The following is a 25,943-nucleotide window of genomic DNA, read 5'->3' as shown; positions in this document are numbered from 1 at the left end:
CACTCCCAAGGGGCCCTGGCCTAGGTGGTGGGTGGAGCCAGAGGCCTGTGGGGATACTTTCCTGCCCCTGAGGGCCTGGGTTGGCATCTCAGACCCAGAGAGAAATGGGAAGAGAGGTACTGGGTTGTAGGAGCTGCATTTTCCTTCAGCCCTGTCAGGTGGCTGCATGGGTGTTTGCCTGCCCTTCCTCAGTTCTGGGACAGCTCCACTCCAGGTCCGGGCTCTATTCACTCGGGCAGGACCAGCACAGACAACAGGAGGCTTCCCAGAATCAGTGGCTCCCTTCTGCCCCCCTCAGGCTGGATCCTAGCTTCCCAACTGGTCTCTTACCTCAGAACAATCCTATGGAGAAGCGGACAGGGTCCAGGGTGGTCCAGGACTCACCTGGGGTCACACAGCAGGGCCAGGTACCCTGGCCGGAGCCCAGGCTTGGGACCTGTGAGCCCAGTGCCCTTTACCCAGCCAGAAGCCGCCTCCTCCAGGCCCTGCCCCAGCCCTGCCCCTCCCCACTGAGCCGGCTGCTCTTGGAGGCAGAGCCTATATATAGAAGCCTTTAAACACTAAGACGCTTTGACAATTAAAATTCATAATTTATCCCGCAAATGGCCTGGGGCTGCGGGCTGGCCGGAAGGCTGGCAGCTCCTGAGATCTGCTATGCTCCATGGGCAGGGCCGTGGGGTGGGCAGGGGCATTCCTCCCTCAGGTGAAGCGGGCCGGCTGCTTGCCCAGGGCCACACAGAGGCAGCTGCCCTCGCCACTCTGTGCCCAGGCAGCACCCTCCAGCCTGGCCATGGCTGAGAGGCCAGGTGAGCACCTTTGGGAGAGGATTGAGTTTCCAAGTGCACCTAAGAGATGGGGCTGATGGCACTGGGCCAGGGAGGGCAGGGAGCGGCTGCGGCAGGGGGAGGGATAGCAGGCAGGCGCGCGCGCGCACACACACCCCCCCCCCGGGGGCCCAGCAGCCCTTTGCCAGACCAAGAGCAAGAGGAAAATAAAGAATTATACACAACAAAGGACATGACCTCAATTTTCTTTCAGGTTGATTTTTCTCTCCCTGTTGGGAGGGGGTTGCTGAAGAAGGGGAAGGGGAGGGGAGAGGGCAGGCAGCCCAGCCCAGGAGACAGACGGACACTGCCTGGCTGCCTGCCCACGGGCCACACCGTCAGTCTGGATTTCTCCTGCCAGAGCTCAGCCTGGGTGCTAACCCCTCCTCTCAGGGTTCCCTGTGCCCCCACACCCCCTCCCCGCGTGCCAGGAGGCAGCCCCTGCCCTCCCCCTGGGCTCTCAGCACAGCCCTGCTGGATTAGCCTGGCCAGGGAAGACCAAGTTTCCCCCATTAGCAGCTCACACCTTAAGCCATTATCAGCCATTCACACCTCAGCAGGGATTAGCCTGGAAAGCCAGAATGGTGTGTCTTTAAAAGGAGTCCAGGGACCCAGGTTGGGATTTGGGGTAGGAGAGAAGCAATTAGGAGCCCCTGGATGCTCTCAAATGTTCCAGGCCACCAGTCAGCTCCACCCTGCACACCTCTGCCGGCACCATTCTCTTGACTGAAAATGCTGCCCCTCCCTTTCCTGACTTGGCCATTGGAAATGTATCTGCAGCTCAGCCTGAGCCCACATGACACCTCCTCCTCCTCCTTCCTGAAGCCTCTATAAAGAGCCTAGACTAGGCTTCGAGGGCTGTTCTTGGGAGCTGTCCCAGCAGCTGTTTGTAGGGATTCTGCTCTTTGAAGCTGGGCCTGGCGGTGCTGAGCTATGTCAGCCCCAGCCCTGCACTGGGGGCTCTTGATATGGGGGACACAGAAGGCGAGGCAGGAGATGCTCCAACAGAGGGATGTAGGGAGAGAGGTCAACACAGCAGCAGTGCTTGTCAGCAGGCTGCCAGGGGGATCGACAGGAGGTGGCCCCTTCTTCCTGGGAGCTTACAAAGAGCTGCTTGGGATGAGACCCTTGAGCTAGATTCTTCAGGCAGGGTGGGAGATTTCCAGGCATGACAGATGGTTGACTCTCTCTGTGGGAGAAAGGGCCTGGGCTGGAGTGACCATGGGGGGCTTTCTAGACAGGCCTCACTTCCCGCCTACTTCCCCCTTCTTCCAGCCACGTGGCTATGGCTGCCTCTGAGCAGGTGCACTTACCCCAACCGCACTTTATCATTTCATGAAATAGATCCAGTTGCTCTGTGCCCTGGAGCTGAAGGCAAAGAAGAGACTTCAGACAGGCAGGGACCTGGGGACAGGGCAAGTCACAAGGAATCTAGACCTTCCCTTGCCTCCAATCTTTAATGACCCAGCACAAGTCCCTTCTTCACCTTTCTGAGTAATCAGTCCACCTGAAGGTGTGGTGGTGGGGAGAGGATGCGCTAACAAGCCCAGGACTCCAGACAAGCAGTAGGACAGGGCCATGGAGCTGAGCAGGGCCCGAGGCAGACTCTCTGAAGCTCTCGCCCCCCTTCCCAGCTCTGCCATCCCTCCTCCCTCCCTCCTGCTGCTGCAGACCCAGCCTTAGGAATGTAGGGTGTCAGGACAAGAGGAGACCTTGCATACCTGCCTCATTTCTCAGTGAGGAAGCAGCCCGGCACCATTGCCCCAGTCACACAGCCAGGCTGTTAACCCAGAGGGCCCTGGGCCCCGGTGATGGCAGCGGGCTCCTCTGTGCCAGGGATCGCACGCCTGTGTGTGCTGGGGATCCCTGCAGTCCCTGAGGAACACTGAGTGGGAACACCATGAAATATTGATACTGTAAACCTAAAATAACTAAAACTTCCATCCTGCATTGCAGCTGACCCCAAATTAGGCAAGATTTTAGCATAGACAGTGGCAGCAGGCACAAGAGAATGGTATGGTGGAAAAACACTGAAAAAATTCAGTGTGTTCAACATACAGTTTTCTGACAGTTTGTCAGATTTGGAGGGGAAGGGTAACTACATTTAGCTACCTAAGGACTGGTGCCTTCCCTCAGCCCTGGGGGCCTTACCCTAGCAATGCCCTGACACACCCACCCCTCCTCTGGCTCTGAACTGGCCTGTGTGTCTGAAAGAAGTCCTGCTTCACCCGGGTGGCTCTTGGGGCAGGCAGCCTGACCAGGAGGAACAGAGCTCTGCTGCCTCCTAGCTTTGTAGCCCAGGCCTAAAGGCAAATAAATTCCCTTTTGGAGGCCTTCATTTTTCTCATCTGTAAAATGGGTAAGAAATACATCTTTTTGAATGCTGGATGAGAGTTTCTGAGACAGTGAATAAAGCCTAGAGCCTGGCCTGTACCAGGTGGTCTGTGGATGCTGGTCCCACCCCTTCTCTAGGTGCAGGTGTCTGACCAGCTTGTAGGGGCCAGGCTGGGTGCATGGGAGAGGCACTCTCCTGCTCCCAGGGACCTCCAGATGCTGCCTTAGGAGATAGATGGACTCCTGACTTCCCTCGGGGGTTCTCCAAATCCACCCATGGGTGATCCATGCCTCTTCTATCTCCACCAGTTGCCCTCTCCAACCCTGAACCTCAGGGGAAACAGCCCTAATGTGAGGCCCCCAACTGCGGTTATCAACCTCAAAAAGATCCTACTCTAGTCCCTGTAAAATTGCAATTTGGGGTCTGAGCCCCTACTCCTCTTCATCCTCTAAGCCAGTTTGAGCATGTTGACATTCCAGCTGGAGAGAATCCAGTTTCTCCTGGAACCAGCCCTGCACTGCACAGTGGGAGGAAGGGCAGAGAGGGCAGGCATCCTCGAGGTCACACAGCGGAGGGGCTGGTGTGGGGAGCAAGTGAGCCAGGCCATATTTGTCCCCGGCTGCGAGTGAGGGTGTGCTGGTGGTAGATGGCTCTCTGCAGTGCAAGTCTGATGACTCGGCTGCCCCCACTGCTCTGGCTTGGGAAGACTCAGGCTACTGTTGGCTCCATGCCTTGTGGCCTGGGCACAGCTCTCCTCTGCCTGCCCACCTGCTGGCCTTCAATGTTTATTTCCTTTGTATTTATTGGTCCAATTTTTAAACTCTTGCCCTTGTGGGAAGCCCTTCAGGGGGCAAGGATCCAAAATAAAAACACTGATTAAAATGCATAAAACACTTCTTCTTAGCCATTGCAGGAGTAACCAGCAGGAGTAACAATGCCAGGATGGTGAGAGTAACACGTTGCTCAGTCAGCAGTTTTGGTGACCACACCCCCAGACATGGCCCTGCCAGCATCCCTAGATCACAGGGACCCCACAGGGGTATTAGACCAGGAGACTAGGCCCAGCATGCTGTGCCAGCTTGGGGAGTCATCTTAGTCCCTCTAGGTCTCAATTTCCTCACCTTTCAGGACAGTCGCATGTAAAAGGTGAAGGATGAGGCAGTTTGGAGGATGTGCCCTTCTGGAGCTTTCCTGGTCCCGTGTAATATGGCCCATTGCTCTGCGGGTCTAACTGCTAGGCCTGCCACATAGGGCAACGCCGACCAGCTTTTCCATCAATGTGTTTGAATTTTCCAGGTCTCTCTTTGCTCAGTGGGTCTGCTCCATCAGAGTGGCTTTAATTCCTGCAAAAACTCTCATGCACATACACTTCCTTTCAAAGAACACCCGATGGAGTCTTTTCTTGATCTGAGGCTGCAGACACACCATTTGCCCTCAGGCACCTCATTCTCCAGCAGGTGAGACAAATGCACCCATGAGGGTTTGACCCAAGATTAAACATATGACACAGGAGAGGAGCCAAGTGCTGAGGCTTTGGAGTATATTTCCCTCTTTGCTCAGGTCACTAGGAAGCTCACACCTTTAATCATTATACAGGATTTTGTGGCATTCTTTCTTGACTGGCTTGCCTTCTTTAGCTTTATCTTATCATCTTGGAACAGAATTTTTCTGTCCATTGGCTCAAATCACTTTTAGAATGAGGTGCTATACATCAGGTACATAATGTCACTACTAATAAATGCAAGGTAATTCAGAGTTGTTGTCAAGAGATTATTTCTGACTGAGTAGATCAAGGATGGCTTCATGGAGGAGGTGGCCTTTGGGGGTAGATAAGCACAAAGGCTGCTGGAGCAGTAAAGCTAGGAGAGCTCTCCAAGAGGAGATGGCTTAGAGGCAGGAATGAGGAGGGAATCCCTGGGTGGCTTCACTGTGGGGAGTGGTGGGGGAGGAGGGAGACGGGTAGGTTGAGACAAGAAGTTGGAGTCTTTGAATGCCAGATTCTTGTCTGTATGTGGGGCTTACCAACATCTCAAAGTAGCCTGTGCCCTCGCTATCCCCTTTCTCATTCCTTAGCACCCTCTCAGCAGCCCCCACCCCACCTGCCAGCCCAGCCCTGAACTGGGTGCTAAAAGTCCTATTTACCTTTCAGGTCCCCAGGCTCACACCCACACCAGCCCCAGCTGCCGGCCCAATTACTTATTGATCTCCTGTCAGGATGTTTGCTTTTCTGGTGGGTCACTGGAGCGTGTGCAACTGTAGAAAATGGCCTGTTAGGGGTGGGGTGCAGGAAGCCACACCACAGAAGAGTCTGGAGAGAGGATGAGAGGGCCTGAGGTGAGGAGGGTGGATAAAGCCCTTGGGAATAACAAGACCTTGCAGATTCCATAACATGTCAGTGACACCAGAAGCCCTCTCTGGTTAATCAGTCACTTAGTCAATCAACAACCTGCGAGCACCTATAAGTCCTGGGAGACCGCTGGAGCATTGGAAAGTATGTGGTGTCATTGAAGTCTGACAGCCCAGGGCCCTGGTCTCAAATCCACCCTCTCTACTGGCTGGGTGTCCTTGGACAGCCACAAGCTCTCCAAGCCCCAGTTGCCTTAAGGATTGAAGTGTGGATGACAAGGTCTGTAGCCTTGAAAGTGGAGGCTATGTGCAGCTGTGGGGAGGAGCTGGGAGGAGTGGGAGAAGGGCCTGAGCTGGAGCAGAGAGGTGGGACCCTCCCAGCCTGGGCATCCCTTTTCTGCAGTGAGCCTCCCGTTGGGGCCATGAGTGTGGGGCAGAGTCCCAAGGGTGCCAGGCTGTGTGGGATGCATCTTCACCCAACTGGCAGTAGAAAGGCTGCATCTTGGCCCCCAGAGACCATCTGATCCAGCCTCTGGAGTTTGGAGGAGTCCAGACTAGTCCTCCCAGCCCCCACCAACCCTGCTGGGCTAGTTTCGCATGGGGTAGAACAGAGCTAGAGGAGAGAAGGGCAGTCTGGGCACAAGTGGGAGCAGGTAGTAGAGGGTAATGGCAGGGCTAGCTCCTGCACACCCCTTGGTCACACCACCTGCAGCCTGTAACCAAGCTGGGCCCCTCTCCGGTCACCATCTCCCTAGTCATCACCACCCAAGGCCTGCATGTTCCTCAGGGCCCAGCTGCACCAAGCCTCATTTCCCAAGTGCCACAATGTGGGCTGGCACGTCCAGGGCTGCCTGTGCCACCCTGGGCTGTGGGAGTCTGACTGCTCCCATCAGATCAGCAGCCAGGAGGAGGGTGATTGGAATCCAGAGAGACAGATGGATGAAGCCTGCAGGGTCTTTGGAGGGGAGCACAATTCCTACTGGGGATGAGAAAAACTTCTCAAAGCAGGGCATACTAAATTAGGCCTTGAAGATGGGTTCAACAGGCAGGGACAGGGACATTCTAGGAGGAAAAACAGCAGGACCCTGAGCTCAGGAGCCTGGGTGGGTCACCGTGGTGACCCAGAGGAAGGGCAGAGTTGGAGAGATTCCACAGGGAGGCATCAGGGCTGGGTACTGGCTTTCTGGCTGGGGGTAACCCCTACTGATCCAGAAACCCCACTGGGGAGTGGATTTGTGGACACTGCAGGAACCATTGGGTGTGCTGATTGCCCGGGATTCTTGGCCTTAGAGTACAGTGCAGTGTTGATAGGGAGGGGGCCACTGTGTCTGCGCCAGGGGATGCTCAGGCTGAAGGCAGAGAAGGTGGGCCCCAGCAGCCTCAAAAGCCCTTGCCTGGCAAGCTGGGTCCCAGACGTGCTCGTCTGCTGGCTGTTCCTAGAAGCCTCAGGCTTTGAGCCCCTTTGATCCCCTCTGTGAGCCCTGAGGGCAGCTCAGCAGGTCTGGCTTTATCTCTGATGAGCACCAGGGGAGGCTGAGGTTCAGGGTGCCAGGTGGGGTGCGGGGTGCATGCCTGGAGTCACATTGTAAAATATGAAATAGAGAGGAGATGGATGCAGCCTGGGGTGTCAGTACCAGGCTCATCTGAAGTGATCCCACCCCTTCCAGGAGCCCCCTGAATCCCAGGGATTGCTGAGGACTCTGGGCAGCGTCGGGGCAAGGATGAGGCATCATAGGGTAGCAGGAGGCTCTCTGGCTTGGGCATCTGGATCTTACTGTGGGGTCCCAGGCAGGTGCCCTGTGACACTCTGGACCCCTGCCTCCTTCTGTCTGTCAGGGATATCCTGACGGGGCAGGAGGACACAAGGGCACAGAGGGCTCGGGTAGGGTCCAGCAAACTTATCCTCTAACGGCCCCCTCTGTCCTGTGCTTGAACCGGCTGCAGGTGAGCGAGAGGATGCTGGCGGGGGGCGCGAGGAGCATGCCCAGCCCCCTCCTGGCCTGCTGGCAGCCCATCCTCCTGCTGGTGCTGGGCTCGGTGCTGTCAGGCTCAGCCACGGGCTGCCCACCCCGCTGCGAGTGCTCTGCCCAGGACCGCGCCGTCCTCTGCCACCGCAAGCGCTTCGTGGCGGTGCCGGAGGGCATCCCCACTGAGACCCGCCTACTGGACCTGGGCAAGAACCGCATCAAGACGCTCAACCAGGACGAGTTTGCCAGCTTCCCACACCTGGAGGAGCTGGAGCTCAACGAGAACATCGTGAGCGCCGTGGAGCCCGGCGCCTTCAACAACCTCTTCAACCTCCGGACGCTGGGGCTCCGCAGCAACCGCCTGAAGCTCATCCCCCTGGGCGTCTTCACTGGCCTCAGTAACCTGACCAAGCTGGACATCAGCGAGAACAAGATCGTCATCCTGCTGGACTACATGTTCCAGGACCTGTACAACCTCAAGTCGCTGGAGGTCGGCGACAACGACCTCGTCTACATCTCCCACCGAGCCTTCAGCGGCCTCAACAGCCTGGAGCAACTGACGCTGGAGAAATGCAACCTGACCTCCATCCCCACCGAGGCGCTGTCCCACCTGCACGGCCTCATTGTCCTGCGGCTCCGGCACCTCAACATCAACGCCATCCGGGACTATTCCTTCAAGAGGCTGTACCGGCTCAAGGTCTTGGAGATCTCCCACTGGCCCTACTTGGACACCATGACTCCCAACTGTCTCTACGGACTCAACCTGACGTCCCTGTCCATCACGCACTGCAACCTGACCGCCGTGCCCTACCTGGCCGTGCGCCACCTGGTCTATCTCCGCTTCCTCAACCTCTCCTACAACCCCATCAGCACCATTGAGGGCTCCATGTTGCATGAGCTGCTAAGGCTGCAGGAGATCCAGCTGGTGGGTGGGCAGCTGGCCGTGGTGGAGCCCTATGCCTTTCGCGGCCTCAACTACCTGCGCGTGCTCAACGTCTCCGGCAACCAGCTGACCACACTGGAGGAGTCTGCCTTCCACTCGGTGGGCAACCTGGAGACGCTCATCCTGGACTCCAACCCGCTGGCCTGCGACTGCCGGCTTCTGTGGGTGTTCCGGCGCCGCTGGCGGCTCAACTTCAACCGGCAGCAGCCCACATGCGCCACGCCCGAGTTCGTCCAGGGCAAGGAGTTCAAGGACTTCCCCGACGTGCTCCTGCCCAACTACTTCACCTGCCGCCGCGCTCGCATCCGGGACCGCAAGGCCCAACAGGTGTTTGTGGACGAGGGCCACACGGTGCAGTTCGTGTGCCGGGCGGATGGCGACCCACCGCCAGCCATCCTCTGGCTCTCGCCGCGCAAGCACCTGGTCTCAGCCAAGAGCAATGGGCGGCTCACTGTCTTCCCCGATGGCACGCTGGAAGTGCGCTATGCCCAGGTACAGGACAACGGCACGTACCTGTGCATCGCGGCCAACGCGGGCGGCAACGACTCCATGCCCGCCCACCTGCATGTGCGCAGCTACTCGCCCGACTGGCCCCATCAGCCCAACAAGACCTTCGCCTTCATCTCCAACCAGCCGGGCGAGGGAGAGGCCAACAGCACCCGCGCCACCGTGCCTTTCCCCTTCGACATCAAGACCCTCATCATTGCCACCACCATGGGCTTCATCTCTTTCCTGGGCGTCGTCCTCTTCTGTCTGGTGCTGCTGTTTCTCTGGAGCCGGGGCAAGGGCAACACGAAGCACAACATTGAGATTGAGTATGTGCCCCGCAAGTCGGACGCAGGCATCAGCTCTGCGGACGCACCCCGCAAGTTCAACATGAAGATGATATGAGGCCGGGGCGGGGGGCAGGGACCCCCGGGCGTGCCAGGCAGGGGAAGGGGTCTGGCCGCCGTCCACTGGCTCCCCAGTCCTTCCCACCTCCTCTCTGCCCCTCTACACACACTCTTTTTCTCCCTCGTACCCTGTCTCCTGCTGCCCCCGCCAGCCCTCACCGCCTGCCCTCTTTTTACCAGGACCTCAGAAGTCCAGGCCTGGGGACCCCACCTGCACAGGGGCACACACTGACAGACTGGAGTTGGAAGCTGATGAACCAACATGCAGCACAGTCAATAATTCAATTTAAAAAAAAGTTACGAACTTCCTCTGTAACTTGGGTTTCAATAATTATGGATTTTTATGAAAACTTGAAATAATAAAAAGAGAAAAAAAACTATTTCCTATAGCTAGTTGGAATGCAAACTTTTGACGTCCTGATTGCTCCAGGGCCCTCTTCCAACTCAATTTCTTGTTTTTCTCTTCCTCCTCCTCTTCCTCTTCCTCCTTTCTCTTCTCTTCCCCTGTGGGGAGGGATCACTCAGGAAATCAGGGAAGGAGGTTCCAGCCCCACTCGCCTGCCCACCCGGCCAGGGCAGGCGCCAGAGCAGGCTGGGTGGTGGGTCTGGGCCCAGCTCTGGGCTGGCTGTCTGCAGGGAGCGGGTGGAGGGGACTGGGCTGCCCAGTGTGGGTGAGGGCCTGTCTGCCGAGCTGCCAGGCAGCACTACTGCCCGGGGGTGGGGCCTGACTCGAGTGTGGCTGAGACTCTGGACAGAGGCTGGGGTCCTCCTGGAGGACAGCACAGTCAGTGGAGAGAGCCAGGGACCGAGGCCTAACTCCAGATCCAGCTCTGCTGCTGACTTGCTGTGTGGCCTCGAATAGGTCATTGACCCTCTCTGGGCCTCAGTCTCTGTATCTGTATAAGTGGAAACGTTACTCCCCGCCCTGCCTACCTCACAGGGCTGTTGTGAGGACTTGATGAGATGATGTATGTGAAACACTTTGTAACCTGTAAAGCGCTGTGCACACGTGTGGGTGACTGTTCTCATTATGGTCATTATTATCTCACTGTGTGGGGCAGGGCTTCTGAAGGGATTTCCATGGGGTCAGGTTTGGGGGCATGCCAGGGGAGGGCTGCCTCCAGAGCCTTCCAGAGGCTTCCTCCAGGACAGCTGCCCAATGGTGACCACAGGCATTGACCCACAGGGGAGTCCTGAGCCCCATGACAGCATCACTTCTACTGCCTCTGGTGTGGGGTCCCCCCAGGCAGAAGCCCCTTGCAGCTTTGACGTGGACCTATGTAGGGATTGAGAACACCAGCTCTCTCCAAGCCTTCTCTCCACAAGTACTTATCAAGTGCCTAATGTATACCACTTCCCATGTAGAGTCCCCCAGTCTTTGCAGTCTCTGAGGCTGGGGGAGGCAGTTCTGGGGCTGCTCTTAGGACTGCCTAGCCCCAGGTCACCAACCCCAGCCTTGCCCCGTCTCCCACCACGCCTTCCTCTGAGCCTACCTTGGGCTCTGAAGGGTTCTGGGTTTGGGACTGGGATCCACCTGCGTGTGAACTGATCAGGAGATTCGGAAGTGGCCCTGCTCATTCATATCAAACCTAGATGCTCCAAACTCAACCCTGAAAGAGATGCTCTGAGTGACAGAAGTTTAAAGAGCCAGACAGGTCACCTTGTAACTTTCCTGAATCCTTAGACTCAAGAAGCTGGGCAGTAACTCGGCCAGCAGACCATGAGCTCATAGCCCCACCTCTGTTGGACGGGGCAGGGCACCCAGCTTCACCCTTCCAAGCATCCTCTTTCTCCTCAAGGACTACTTAGATTCAGCCCCACGGTGGGCCCAGGGCAAGCCTGCTGCCTGCCCATTAACCCTCAGGCTAGGGAAGAATCCAGCAATGCGGGAGCCCACGGGCACAGGCTTAGCTGAACTTGGAGAGCCGGGAGCAGTATCCCTCAGCAACACAAACTTCCAGAACGCAGCTCCTCCAGCCAGGGCTCCTCCTGGGGCTCACACCTCCCACCCAAACTGGCATGAACTAGGTAGCTGCACCTTCTAAACCAAGCCTCTGGTGGGACAGCAGAGTGAGCATAACCTGACATGGAGTTGGCACTCACTCACTCACTCATTCATTCATTCATTCAATTTACAGATGTACCCGAGAGCCTACTCTGCCCCTGGCTCCCGGCTGATGCAGTCTGTGTACACTTGCCCACATCTCCCAACCACCAGCCGAGACTGTCCCCTGGTTCTGGGGAAGCCTCAAGCCCTCTGGACTGTGATTTTATCGCTGGGAAGAAACAGGATCCTTTCCCTGTAGGATCCTAGAATATTGGCATGGAGACAGTTGTCAGTACCTGGGGGGCAGCCTAGAATGGTGATGATAAGGAGCTGACGTTGAAGGTGGGGTCCGAGTGTGAGGTCCTGTTCTAGCACTTACCAGCTGTTTGGGGTTGTTAAGCCCTCTGAACCGTGGTCTTCTCATCTGTAACATGATAATCTTACGACATTTGGTCGTTAGGAGGTTAAATGAGGGAGCGTAGAAGTGCTGGTGTAGTGCCTGGCACTCTGTAAACCCTCTACCAGTGGTGGTGATAATTGCTGTCGGGTCCAACTCTGGTGCAGAGCCAGGACCAGAGAGGGTTGTAGCTTAGCCAAAGTCACGTAGTTTCTAAGTGACAGGACCAGGGCCTGGAGTTTCCAGACTCCTAGAGCCACAGACTTCTAAGCTTTGCTCAGGGCTTCTCAGGGCCAGGCCTGGGCACCCCCCACATCTGGCAGGAGACAGCTTTGGGGAGCTCAGGGGCAGGAAGAGGAATCCTTGGACATGGGGGCAGCCTGTATGCAACAAGAGGCCAGTGGTATCACTTGAGGCTTTAAGAACCCAATTAGCCTGTTCATCTCCTGGATGCCGTGATGGGTACTGTCCTCGTGCAGAAGGCAGCCCATGGGATTGTTACTTAACCCCTCCGGGATGCTAGGGGCCCTGGGGCTTAATGAAGTTCTGGTAAGAGCAGGGGGCTCAGAGGGCCAATATCTTCCTGGCTACTGGGAGGGAACTGGACCCCTGGGAAACTCAGGACACAAGAAAATTGTGAAGTTGTGTTCAAATGGGGGAGAAAGTCAGTTCACGTGGGTGTGAGTACCCCGGGTCAGGGGGCTGGGTTGCCCAAGGAAAGGAGCCTGGGCACTGGGAAGAACTCAGGCTGTGAGCTAAGTAGCCAAGGTTTTAATGCTGCCCCTCCCTAACTGTGGGACCTTCATGCGTAGGAGAGTAATGAACTCACCTGCTAAGAATCCTGGCCGATTTTAGGGGGAAGAGCGTGAAAAGGCAGGCTGGAGAGGTTACTTTCTCCAAGGCCTGACAGCCTCTGACAGAGAAAGAGAAGGAACAGATACCACTCCCCCAACCGCAGCACACTCCCTGGCACATACCAGCCGGGGACCTGAACCCAGAGGTGGTCTGAAGGCCAAAGCCTTCTTTCCTTCCTGGTCTGCCCACATTCCACATAGCGCAGTCGGCCTCACACCCAGTGGGGTTGGGGAGTCAAGATGTCCTGCCACGTCAAGCTCTATAGGGAGCTGGCTGCTCTGGTCCCCTTTCTGCCTGGGTCCTGGGGACCCAAGCTACTGGGGAAAAGTAAGATTCTGAATTCTGAGAGTTTAGCCTGCTTTCCAGGAGACCAAGACCAGAGGCAGCCTCCAGGCCTGTTCCTCCAGAGGATAGCATACCTTAAAGAGAAAGGGTGACAAGACTGGGAGCCTACCCTGGGCAAGCAAGTAGACTTGGCCAAAGATAGCATCCAGCAGGGTGAGTATTAGAGGGAGCAGCAAGCAACATGACCCCCCACCCCCCCAGGTTTATCCCTCACAAGTGTGACTCTGAGGCTCAGAGAGGGGAAGTAACCTGCCTAGAGTCACACAGAAGAGTACAGAGTGGTAGATGGGGCATGGACTTTGGAGTCAGGCAGACTTTGATTCAAACACCATCTCAGGTGTGGCACCTGTTTGGTGTACAACAGTGCCATTGCTATTAGCATGTTATCATCATGAACAAGCAGAGAAGTGGTGGTTGAACTCAGGAACTGTGTGGGGAACACAATGGGGCTCCCAAAGAGCTGGAACTCCAATAGGGTTGGGGGTAGAAACCAAACCCAGTCATACCCTCTGATTTGCCACTGAAGAGCTTGGGGCTGTGCGAGGAGGATGGGAGCAGGTTCCGGGCCTTCGCGCATGTCTGCCCAGGATGGAGAGAGTGGCCATGTCTGGGGCCCTGGGGGACAAGACCACAACCTGTGGGTGTTTGTGGGGATGGAGGTCAAAGGGAACAAGGGAGAAGGAGTCAGGGGAGCAGTGTAGACCCCTGGCTGGTATTAGGCATCCCTGAAGGACCTCAAGCCTTTCAGGGTCTGAAGTCAGGGTTCATGAGGTACAAGGAGCAAGGTCAGTGTGGACCCGCTGGAGTTGAGTGATTTACTGGAGTCCTCACAGAACCTGGTTCTGTGGTCTATCAGCTTTCCTGCTTTCCTCCCCAATTTGGTGTCCGCTGATGACATGACAGCCTACACAGGGCTGAGAGTCATTCTCAGCTCCCAATCTGCAACCCCAGCTTCAGCCTCCTGCACAATTTGGCTTGCTAGGATCTCTGATCTTTTCATTCATATTCTTCAGAGAGAAAAATCTGATTGGACACCTTCCAGCCAATGGATTGGCTGCATCTAAGTCAGGTGCTCATCCCCTGTCCAATCAGCTGAGGCCAAGGAGCACCACATTAACCAGGCCAACTCTGGGTGAAGATGATACAGGAGGGGCTCAAGGGCAGCATCAGTTCTCTACTGCTGCAGGACAGTCATCCCAAAACTTAGTGGTGTAAAACAACAGCAAGCATTTATTTGTTCTCAGTTTTGCAACCTGGGCAAGCTTGATAAAGTTCTGCCTGCTGTAAGCTAGGAGACCTGACTGGGGCTGAAAAATCCAGGGTGGCTGGAGGCCAGCTGACTTCTCTCTTTCCACACGGTCTCTCCAGCAGGCTAGCTGGACTCCTTTACAGCGGCTCGGCGCTCCAAGAGGGTGAGGCAGGAGCTTCCAGGTCTCTTGAGGCTGAGGCCAGGAAGTCCCACAGCTTCATGTTCTCTGCATTCTATTGGTCAAGGCAAGTCACAGGCCCATCTGGATTCAGGGGAGGGAGGACAGGCCCAGCTCTGGATGGGAGGAGTGCAAAGTCACGTGGTGAAAGGGCAGGCAGGATGCAAGGGTCAATGCAGCCACTGTTGGAAGTCACCCTCCACAGGTACCTCCACAGTGCCTTTTTACTTTTAGGAACCACTCACTGGTGCATATGCCTCTATAGTTTACCCAGGAGTAGGGAGCTTAGAGAGTGACGGTGACAGGCCAACAGATGGATCCACAGCTGGTAAAGAGCCAGGACTTGAGCCCAAGTTTTCTGCCCCTGGTGCAGTGACATTTAAAGCAGAGGCAGGAGGCTGGGGACGCCAGGGATAATATATCAATAATAATAATAATAATAATAGCTATTGTTTATCAAGGGCTGTGCCAAGCACCAGGCCAGACACTCTACCCTCATTCTCTTATTTAACCCTATCGCAAGGATGTTCTAATGTGCTTCCTTTTGGATGAGAACACTGAGGCTCAGGGAGAAGTGGCTGCCTGGGGCTTGCCACCGCATGGCCAGGATTCATATTCAAGGCACCAGCGCTTCACAGCAGAAGCAGCACCAGACTGGTCTCTACACTGAACCACCACAGCCTTCTCATCTGTGAAGCAGGCACAGTCCCATCATCTCCCGTGGCCTTCTTCCTTTGTGGGATGGGATGAGCTGGTGGTAGAGTTGGCATAGATGTGTGAGTGCACAGGTCGGGGTCACAATCAAAGCTTCTACTAGTCACTTCTCCCCTCTTGGCTCCCAGTCCACCCGGCATTTCTGTGGGGCCTTGAGATCAGAGCACGATACACAAGGCCCAGTAGCCTGTTCTGAGGACCTGGCAATCTGGGCCTGGGGACTACTGATCAGGGCTCTGAGAACAGTGGCCATGCAGTGCAGCCCTGGTCCTAATTGCCTGCGGGAGCTGATTGCTTAGCCTGTAAAGGGATTTACAGCCTCCCCGTAAACCTATGATGGCTCATCCTGCACCCCCAGCCCAGGCACTGTCATCATGCCAGGCGTTTTCTGGTATCTGGGAAGGCTAGGTGGGGGACTATGGGGGCCATGGAGACTGAGGGAGGCCCCACTGTCTCAGCCCCAGCTCCCCTCCTCTCTCAGTTCCTTCACAGCCCAGCCGCCATGCCAACCCATGCCCTGGATGTGGCCTCAGCAGGGAACAGGGCCTGGCTCTTCCTGTACTCCCTGCCAGCTCTACCCTGTCCCGCACCCCCTCACTCCTGGTTTGGGCTGAGACACGCTACCATGGAGACAGCCAATCCTGGGAACAGAGCAGCAGGATGTTCTAGAGGAACAGAGGAGGAGGAAGCTGAGGGGGAAGCTGGAGGCGAAGGAACAGGAAAGCCAGGCAGGCAAGAGAACTATATGGGCTCTCCCCATGATCCACCCCTCCCAGTTGCCAGTATCCAGAGCTGAGCTCCAAAGCAGTGATTAGCATAACTGTCTTCCTGTTTTGGTGATGAGAAACAGAGAGGCTGAGCCACTGTGCAAAACTGCACAGGTGAGGCATGGCACCTCAGAAAGCACACAATACCCAGTGTGTGCTCCCATTGTGCAGATGAGAAAACTGAGATTCAGAGAGCAGAAGTGACAGGTCCAAGGTCACAAAATGAGTGAGTCAGTAGTAGCACCAGCTCTGATTCAGCTGAACTGAGGGGTGGCGACAGTGAGGCAACTGCCGTGGCAATCCAGGAAGCCTTTCCATGAGAAACCCACGGTCAGGCTGGCCCCAGGGGGCACCCAGCCCCAGAGGGCAGGGGGAGCTGGAGGCCCTGACTTTGCTCTCCTGCTAGCAGACATTTACATAGCTCGTTAAAAAATATGGCATCGTAAAGAGAGACGCAGGCACAGTAAACCCTGGTCCCCTCTGTTGCCTGTCAGCCCCAGAGCCTCTTTGAGGACACGCCAAGGGCACAGGGAGCAGGCCTGGGTGGGAAGGGGTGTGTGGCTGCCCCTCGGCAGCACCAGAGCGAGGTCAGAGTGAGGTTTTTCAATCGTCTATCTCCGGGGCTCTGTCCAGTGCCCAGTACTGGGAGTGGGAGACACTCTGTTTTGCGACCTTGCACCAGTCCTCTTGCGTTTCTGGGCCCACCCTCCCAAGGGTCTGATGGTGGGCTATGCCAACCGGGTCTCCTCATTCCCGCCCAGCTTCAGGGTTCACCCCAGAACTCAGCGGTGTCCCCTGCCTCACTTCCCTGCCCCCACACCGTTATTAAACTGAAGCAGAGTTACAGCCTCTCTAGCACAACGACATTTACTGCCCAGCCCTCCGCCTGGGCCCATAAATCCTCCTCACCATGCTCACCACCGACCGTGCAGTCACCTGGAACAGAGGCCCGAGGGGCCCGCTGGCCTGACCCAGCCCTGGCCACCTCAGATCACCTCTTACCCATTCCCTCCAAGCGTCCTCAGGAGCTTCTTGGTCTGAAGCCAAGACAGCCAAAGCCCCCCGAGGCCCAGCCATCAGAGCATCCCCCTCCCCACACACACACCCTGGAGGTCACCTTCCTGGAGGCTTCCTGTGTCCACCTCAGGTAGTCTGTCAATCTTCTGCCGCTTGGGGTGAGTCCCTGCCCCTCTGCCCCCCTTCCCCTCTCTGCACAGGTAGGGTTGGATTGAATGGGCCCCAAGAGTTCGGCTAGGCAGGATGGCCCATGGGAAATAGGACAATATCCTCTGCCCCACTCTGAGTCCAGGCATAGCCACCAGCACGGAAGTAGGACTGGTGGAAGATCCTGCAGCCAGATGTGCCAAGCAGGACTGCCTGCCCCTTGGCTGGCCCCTGGCTGGCCAAGAACCAGGAGAACAGCTGTTTCCTTTGTCCTGCAGGGCAGCTGGAAGGGACAGGGACATCTCAAGGTTGATGGGCCCCTGCAGTTGCCCAGAGGCAGAAGGGACTGCTGAAGGTGTGGGCTAGTAGGAAGATTGTTCTGCAGGGAGGCAAAGAGCTTGAGAGGCCAGGGCCACTCGTGATGGGTTCCCAGGTCCCAGCTGGGCCCTCCAGCCGGCCCCCAGCCCTCCCTCACAAATGAAAGTTTCCCAAACACACTTGTAGGAAGGGGAGGCTGGGGTGGGGAGGTAGATGAGGGAATAACACCTGGCAAGCACCTCATAGCTGTGGAGTTCAGTGTCCCACTGGCAGTGGGGGCTCAGGGAAGCTTACCATTCCTAGAGGGAGCAGACAGGGGAGAGCAAAGACAGGTACCAGCTTTCAAAGAGTTCTCAAGCCCTCAGCTCCAACCCTCCTGGCTCAGGTTGAGGAAAATCTGCTTTGAATGCTTCATGCCTGCCCTTGAAGCCTCCCCTGCACCAGAGATAGAATCATCCCTCCTGTTGGCTCTCCTTGCTCCTGTGGGAGGGAGGGTGGACTGGAGTATGAGGAGCTGGGGAAGTGGAGGCAGGTGATCTGTAGGGAACCATCAGGCAATGAGGAGTTATGGTGGACATTTGAGCATGAGCATGAGCATCTCAGAGTCTGTGGAGGAAAGAAGTGTGGGAGCAGAGGCAGAGCATGCGCACATGAGCATGCACACCTCTGCTACATACACATGCAACTGCACCTACACACTTCAGTGGGCACACATGTGCGCATGGAAGAGCTCACATTTATACAGCCTCACCCATTCTCCCACAGAGACAGGCAGCAATTTATGTGTCCACACACAAACCTTTTCACCTATGCAAGCAGACACCCTCATTGTACACTTTGGTACGGATAATAGCTGTTCACACTGGTATGCCACTCTGGATCCTCTCACCTGTGCATTCACACTAAAGCACAGATCCACAGAACGCCCCCTCCTGCTGCTCACAGCGTTACGGATATGCATGCTTCAAGGTGCACCCTGGCTAAGCAACCCCCAACCAAGCTCCAAACATCTGGTTCCTCCCAAGAGTCCACGCCCCACTTCCCATCCCGTGGCTTCTCTCCTTCCTGTGATCACAGCTTGCCCAAACCAGCCCGGTGCTCAGAGCTCCAGCACCCTGCACACACACGTGAGCCCGCGCACGCACGTGTGGACAGCAGCCCGGAGCCAAGGCCGGCCAATGAGAGCGCGCCAGGCGCTGTCTCCTAGGCGACCAGCAGAGCTACCCTGCTAAGGGCTGGGAGGGGCCGGGAGGGGCGTGGCCACGGGAAACTCCTTTTCACTCTCTCCCCGATTCTGGACCCTTGTGACCTGGCCCTCGTCCTTACAGGCAGGGTTAGAAGGCAGGGCTAGGCTGAGAGCAGGAATGGTAAGGGTTCCCCCAAAGCACCCAGATATTGAGCCTGAAAGCAATCCCCAGAGAGGCTGCTCCCCCTGGATAGGCGTGGCAGGTGAGCATCCGGGCCAGAAGTGCCTTGTGGGGCCCACCCCCAAGAGGTTTGTGAAGGGACTTGGCTCAAAGACCCCTGGGGAGCCTTTATGGCCCAGTCTGGTCTCCTCTCTCCAGAGGGTTCTGAAGAGCTTGCATTGGCCTTCTTTCCCTGAAACCAAGTTCCTCCCTCTCCAGACCTCCCCAAATATTCTTCCTTCTGCTTGAGATGCCCCCTACCCCTCACCCACCATACACACTCACACACACATGCTCACTGCTTTTTTTGGCAACCTGCAACTCATGGTATAGGTCACTTCCCCAAATAGTCCCTCCAATCTGAATCAATCCCCTGGTCTAGGGCCTGCCAACACTGGGACTAGGCAAAACCATACGTTGAATATTTGAATCATATTGAAACACAAAGCATACCAAGAGGGGAAGGCTGGTCAAAGGGGCCAAGTGTAGGAAGTTAAAAGCATGGGATCTGGAGCCAGACGACCTGGGTCTAAATCTTGGCTCTGCCACAAACCAGCTGTGTGCCTTTGGGCAGGTTGCCCATGTAACTTGTGAGGATTAAATTAGATCATGCCTGCAAAGCACTTCGAATAGTGTCTGGCAAGGAGCAAGTGACCAATCAATGTTTGCTTCCACTATTATTATTCTTATGGACTCTCAATTATATATAATGTTGCCTTCTCCACACAGCTTCCAGCCCCAGCCTTCATTCAGAACGTGCAGAACAAGCATGGGGCCCTGGATCAGGAGACTCACAGGTGGTGAGCAATGGAGGGTTTGTCCCTGACACACAGCCAGATCCATTCCAATACCAGGTGCCCTGTCCAAGAAGGAGGCTTGTCCCATCAGGGTAGAAATTAAGAGTCCGTGGTGACAACCGATCATAATTGTTTTTTACCCTATCGGGTGGGCAAGCCCATCTCTCTCCTTTCCTCTGTCTCTCTCTCTCTGTCTCTCTCTCCCTCTCTGTTTAGGAACATTTAAAGCAAGCAAGCATGGTTTCTAACCAGTCCTGTAGTGAGGTTCTGCAGGCTTTTCACCTTCTTCAGCTCGTGGCCCACTCACTGCTCACTCTGGGTCAGACCTGTGGTTCTCAGCCTTGGAGAGAGCTGCCGCTGTTCATTCCCCCTTCTCTAAACAGAAGGGGTGGTGTTTCCCCACCAGAGAGAGAGGGCTCAGTCTCAGGAAGAGCCTTCACTCAGGATCTTCTCGCTGCTTTTTCATCCCACACTCAAGCTATAGTTACACATTTGTCCAGGACTACTTACACCTACAGCCATCCTGAAATCTCACTTCTGCTTTCCCTTCTTGGGCCTCCCTCCCTGCTCCGGGTCAGGTCCTCGCCCAGCTTAGCCATTGCTCCCTGTCTGACCCTGGCCACTTGTTTTCCCCTCCTGGGTTTTAATTTCCCCATCTATAAAATGGAGCCATAATTCTTGCTCTTGAGCACTCCCTCCCTTTCTCATTCCCACATATTCACTGAGCACCTCCTCTCACCAGGCACCAAGCTAAGGCACCAGGGATGGTATGAGAAACAAGAATAGGAAATTCCCCACCCTCGGGGAGCTTAGAGTCTGGTGGGGGAGACAGACTCCAACCAGCCAATCACTCAAATAACACACATGTAAAAATCTGTTGTTATGAGGAATCACACAGGACGGGGTAGGAGCGGGATCTGTGGTTCACAAGGCACTCTGTAGCCTGTGTGACAACAGTGACAATGACGATGAGAGTAATCATAGATCCCAGCTTCCCAGCATGTCCCGTGTACCTCCCTGGGCCTCGGCTCTCCCACAGCATCTCTCTCAGGGCCTAGGCCCCAGTGGGGTTGTTTTCAAATGGTCAGCCCCCCTCCTCTCATGCTCTGTGCCCACTCTGGGGGAAGGACTAGAAGCAGCCCCCTCAACCCCTGATCGCAGCAGGACCTCCACTCTGCCCTGCTTTGCGTAATTGGCTTCTGGTGAGATGCATTGGAAGTGATTTGGCACACTCGGGTTTCTGTCTCTGCTCCACACTGATCAGCCAGGCAGCCTGGGGCACAATCCTGCACTTCTCCTTGAAATGGTGATAATCATTTCCACCTTGCAGAGTTGTTGGGAAGTTTGGAGACAATGCCCGTGGAAAGTACCTGGCTTGTGGGATGTGCCCAATAAGTACCAGCTGCTTCCCTTCCCTGGGCCCTGCAGGGCAGGTCAGTGGAGGCTGCAGGGGGTGGGGCTCTTGGGCTGGGGTAAGTTTTAGCTTTCAGTGCTGTCTGTATCCAAAACTATTTGACTGCAACGATCCCATTTAAAGATGTTCTCTAACAAGGGGGTTTCTGTGAGGAGGTGGTTAGAAAGCTTCCTCTGTCTCCTCTTGGCTCAGCTTCTGGCTGCACAGTGGCTCAGGTCACCTGTCTCTCTGCAGAGGAAGAGGCTTCTTCTGCTTTCCATTCAGGGCGCGGGGGAGGGGTGGTGTCTGACTGAGCACAGCTCTCCCCTGCACCTCACTCAGCCTCCCTGTTCAATTCTAAGTTCCTAAGAGAAATTATGATGGGCCTGGATTATGTAAGGCGTCCACCCCTGGTCCAGTCAGCTGAGGCAGGGCCAGAAGATAGGGGAGGTCACCTATTCTAGGCTATGGGCAGGGTGGGGTCTGTAAGTAGGAGTGTGAGTGGAGTGAAATGCTGGCTTTCCCTCAACCAGTGGTTGTTAACTCTGGCTACACATTGAAATCACCAGGGGACATTTAAAGAAAACTTCTATTTAACTCTCATTTCTAGAGATCTTGATTTCATTGATCTGGAGTGCTACCTGGGTACTAAGATTCTCAAAAGTTTCCCAGGCAATTCTAATGCGCAGCCAAGGTGCAGACCACCACTTGAAAGACTGCCTGGGGCTGAGTCCACACTGCAGGTGTCATTCATGCCTCTAGTTTTGTCTCATTTTAGAGGTCTCATTTTACAGATGAGAGGTTCACCCTCTGTAGCTTAAATCCGTGATTCCCAGGTCACCCCCCAGATAAGAAAATGTCAGAATCCTGATTCCCAGGCCTGGTCCAGCCCTACTGAATCCAAATGTCTGGGGAGGTGCTCTGCTGATTCTTGTCATCAATCAAGTTAGGGACACTGGGCTAAATGATGCTATCTGCTATCCATGCACCTGACATGCAATCATGGGGTGGAGGGGGGATCAGCTCAAGTGCAATGAAAACTTGCATGTAGCAAAGGGGGAAGGAGAAAAACGTTTTCAGCCCAGCGTCACACAATTGTCATCAGTAGATGCCGACCTATCCCCTCTGGAGAGAAGTAGAAGTTGGCAGCAGACCTGGTGACCCCAGATCTCTGTGCTCAAAGAACAGACTGCATGTCAATTGTTCTGTCTGCTTTGTGTGAGGTGCCCAGGGCCCCAGCCATGTGGTGTGGCTAGGAACTGCTGTCTTCTTATGGAACCCACCACATGGACATGGCCCAGTCCAGGGGAGGGCACTCAACCCAAGCTAGGCCAATCTATACCCAACCCTCCTCTCCTCGCTGATGTGAGTGGACAAGAAATTGGTACCTGTCCCAAGTGCAGCTAATCACAATCCTTCCCTAGGAATGTTTGAGCTTGGAACCAGAGAATACCAGCCAATATTGGTTTTCCTATGGAGCTGAGGCTGGGAAAGGTGAGCCTGGGAGCTCCCAAGAGCCATGTCTCCGATTCACAGAGGAAGCAGAAAGGGAATGTCCCTGATTCTACTCTCCTCTGTGGTCCCCTGAGCCTGGCTCTCAGTGGGCCCTAGGTCAGTGGGTCCCAACAACTAAAGGCACAGCATAATTAGCTTTGCTACCACATGTCATGGGCCACTGACACTCCCTTCACTCCTTCCCCGCTAATTCCACACTATCGGAGGGTCTGTTTCTTGTCACTTAGTCCTAGGATCCATCTCTTAGGGCCAGTTTCAATGGATTTCTGCCCTTTCTTCCAAAAGTGCCCTTTGAATATAAGGTTACAGAGAAATTTGAAGAAACACAATTGCACAATGAACTGCCAGGCTTCCCTATCCCAGACTGAGAACCACCTATCTGTGTCTGTCTCTACCAGGAGCCAGGAGGTCTCTCATCTCTGCTCCCCTGTACATCTCTGCTCCATTCTCCTCCTCATCTCTGCCAAACAAGCTTTTCCCTCCCTCATCAATGTGCACTTAGCTGAGCTTGACCACCCCAAGATGGTAGCCCCTGCCAGGAGCCAGCACAACCTCCAATCTCAGTTCCCGGCAGCTAACCTAATCTCTGTGCCCTGACTTCAAATTCCCATAAGACACACTGTGATTGGCCATGTTTTAGTCAGGTGACCTCAACCTGGCCCAATCAGCTGGGGCTGGGGGGAGGACTGCTGTGAAAAACAAGGACCCACCCTCATTCACCAGATCCAGGACACACCATCACTGGAACTCTGGGACAGGAGGGAGATTACTTTTGGATAAACTCAAATGAAGCCTCACTTTCTCCATGAGAGCTTGTTCTCAGCAAGTCAAAAAGAGAGTGGGAGTCTCAATCAGGGGGTCAGCTGACTCTGCTAGCAGGGCCTAGTAGCTGGCAAGGAGGGCCAGGCAGAGGTGACCCTCACCCTTACCCTCGAGGCAGCGGCTGCAGGGCTGCTTTGCATCCTGTCCAGATATTTCCAGTAAATAAACATTGACGCTTTTGATATCATGTTAATTTCACAGGCGGCTGCTCTGCTGACAGTTTCCACCCTCCGCCAGAGCCTCTCGTCAGTTTTATACTCACAGACGGCCGCCAGCCCTGCTCACAGGCCACCCAACATACAGACATAAAAACAAATGGCTCAGAAAGCCCTGGGGAGGTAACAGGAACCAGCACAGGTGCCTAGGTGGCGGGGAGCAGCCATGCCCAGGGTCCTGAAGTTCACCCAGGCACGGACCAGGCCACAGGGCTTAGAGTTCACTAGTGTAACCCTGGTCAAGTCTCTCTACCTTTCTGGGCCACAGTGTTCGAGTCTGTGAAAAGAGTTAATATGCAGCACTGCTTCTCTGGAACTGAGAGTCTTGGGCAATCTCTGACTCTTAAAGATCCTTCTTACATTTCCAGGGGAATCCAATCCAGATGATGGTGATTGCCAGGACGTGACCTTCAGCGCAATCCCTGGAGGCATTTTAACTGAGACTTAGCCCCACTGTGCAGATGGGATAGCTGAGACTTAAGGCAGGGCAGTGATTTGCTCCACGTCACAGGGAGAGACAGGAGTAGAACCAAGACAGGAACTGGGGTTCCTGCTCCAGCTGCTCCAACAGCTGTCAGCCATATAAGCCAGGGTCCTAGGGCCATGGGGATGGTGGGTCCAAAGACCCCTGCCTTGTCCCAACCCTAGCTGAGCCAGCCCCTTGGAGAGTTTAGACTTCCTCCTAACATGCATAGTCATGAGGTCTCATGCATATGCATGATCCATTCCTAGTACAGGCTGAGCTGAGATAGTACAATCTGGCTAGGGTCCTCCTGTGCTCTAGGACCCTCCCTGTCAGCCCGCGTTCCTAGGCCTCTCTCAGGGAGCCCACCAACAGCCCCACCTTATGCCAGCCCATACTGGGAGCTGAAGCGGGGCAGCTGGCCAGGGGGCTCCTTCTGGGTGCCAGGCTGACTCCCTTCTTCCTCAGGCTACAGCTGCGGCTGCTTCTGCATCCTTCTGCCAGGTGGGAAGAAACGTTTACATCAGCTGGGCCAGTCCTGCCACACATCCCCCCACCATATCCTCTAGGCCTAGGTTGGACTCCAGGAGGGACCAGGCTGAGGCTAGGTCACAAACGACTACGGTGACAGCCTACCTCCTTGTCTGCCATCTACTCCCTGAATGAAGGCTTCACCAGCCTGGAGGGACGTCTGGGTGCACTGCAGCCCAGGGATGGTGATAGGAGCAGGAGGAGATATCCTGGCAGCCCAGATGTCTGTCCAGGGAGGCTCAGATGGCCGCCTTCTCTGGGGGCAGGGCCCTGAAGGGCTCACACAGCAGCTCACACGCATGCACTCCTGGCGCCTGCTTCTGCTCAATAAAGACTCGTTAATGGACTAAAGTGAATTAGAGTCATTAACACTGATATCAGAGGCAAGCAGAGGTCAGTGCCTGCCCTCCAGGCTCAGCCTGCAGTCTGGGGAACTTGGGGAAGGTCTTCACATCTTGGAGCTTCAGGGCCCTCACTTGTGAATTGAGGCATGAATGCCCCCTCAGATGGCCTCCATCACCGACAGACCAAGATTCCCATAGGAAGCCAGCATTCCACACTGGGCACCAATCTATCTCCAGCCTTCACGCATGCTGTTCCCTCTAAGTAAAAATTCCACTGTGCTCTCTCCCTGGCCCTGCGCCAGACTGCTAAACTCCTGATCAGCCTTCAAAGTCCAGTGTCAATGTTACCTCTGCCAGGAAGGCTTCCCTGACCATCCCCCCTCTCCCCGGCTGGGTTGGGTGGTCTCCTCCTTGGGGCCACCTAAAGGAATCACCCATAAAGGAAATTACATTTTGGACAAATTTAAAAGAAGCCCCACTTTCCCCATGAGGAATTGCCCTGGAGGGCCTGTTCCTTAGCAAGTCAAGAAGAGAGCCGAGGTCCGGACCGGGGCCCAGCTCCCTGCTGTCATCTGCAGTGTAGTTGTCTATTTAGGTGTCTGCTCCTCCACCAGGCTACCATCCTCTTGAGTGGGGCCTAGTCCAGGTCTGTCTCACACAGGGCCTGGCACACAGTAGGTGCTTCCCTCAGCTGGGTTTCCAGAAGAGGCAATGAGAGGGTGGCTCCAGCTGCATCCTCTGACACCCTTTCTCCAGACAGCCTTTGAGAAGCAGGAAGGGCTCAGCCTCCCTCCAGTTCCTTCCCCACCCCCTCCCCAGTCCCTGCTGGGTGCCTTCAGAATTACTTAAAATTTTACAGATTTTTCCTTCTTAATTACAGTCCGTGTAACAAATAACAAATGAAGGAAGGAGAGAGGGACAGAAAGCAGGAAGCTGCCAATCTCTAGCTGCCACATGGCAGGAGCTCTGGGCCTGGACAAAGGTGGTGGGTGGGAGAGAGGGAAGGAGGGGGGAGGCTCTCAGACTGGAGAGTGGCTCTCACAGTGGTACTTAGTGACCTCCTCATCTCCCTCTGGCTCCAAGATGGGCTGCCCTGGGGCCTCTCCAGGCCGGGG

At 55.5% G+C, this 25,943-nt stretch overlaps 1 protein-coding gene across 10 annotated transcripts in view; it reads left to right on the top strand.

Moving 5' to 3' along the window:
* The window catches only part of LINGO1 (leucine rich repeat and Ig domain containing 1), a 184,071-nt gene extending 173,751 nt beyond the window's left edge, over positions 1-10,320 (top strand). For 7 of the 10 annotated variants that reach the window (XM_072950964.1, XM_072950965.1, XM_072950966.1 and 4 more), the window contains one exon: positions 7,450-10,320. In XM_072950964.1, coding sequence (XP_072807065.1) covers positions 7,462-9,306 — 1,845 coding nt within the window. In that variant the 5' untranslated portion in view covers positions 7,450-7,461 and the 3' untranslated portion in view covers positions 9,307-10,320. Of the gene's footprint in view, positions 1-5,308; positions 5,494-7,449 lie in introns of those variants that run through there. The other 3 variants (XM_072950961.1, XM_072950958.1, XM_072950959.1) reach the window with 3 other exon arrangements.
* Positions 10,321-25,943: the final 15,623 nt, after the last annotated feature.

This window comes from Vicugna pacos, chromosome 27 (genome assembly GCF_048564905.1).
Source record: "Vicugna pacos chromosome 27, VicPac4, whole genome shotgun sequence".
Taxonomy (NCBI): Eukaryota; Metazoa; Chordata; class Mammalia; order Artiodactyla; family Camelidae; genus Vicugna; species Vicugna pacos.
This window is presented reverse-complemented; position numbering and strand designations above follow the sequence as displayed.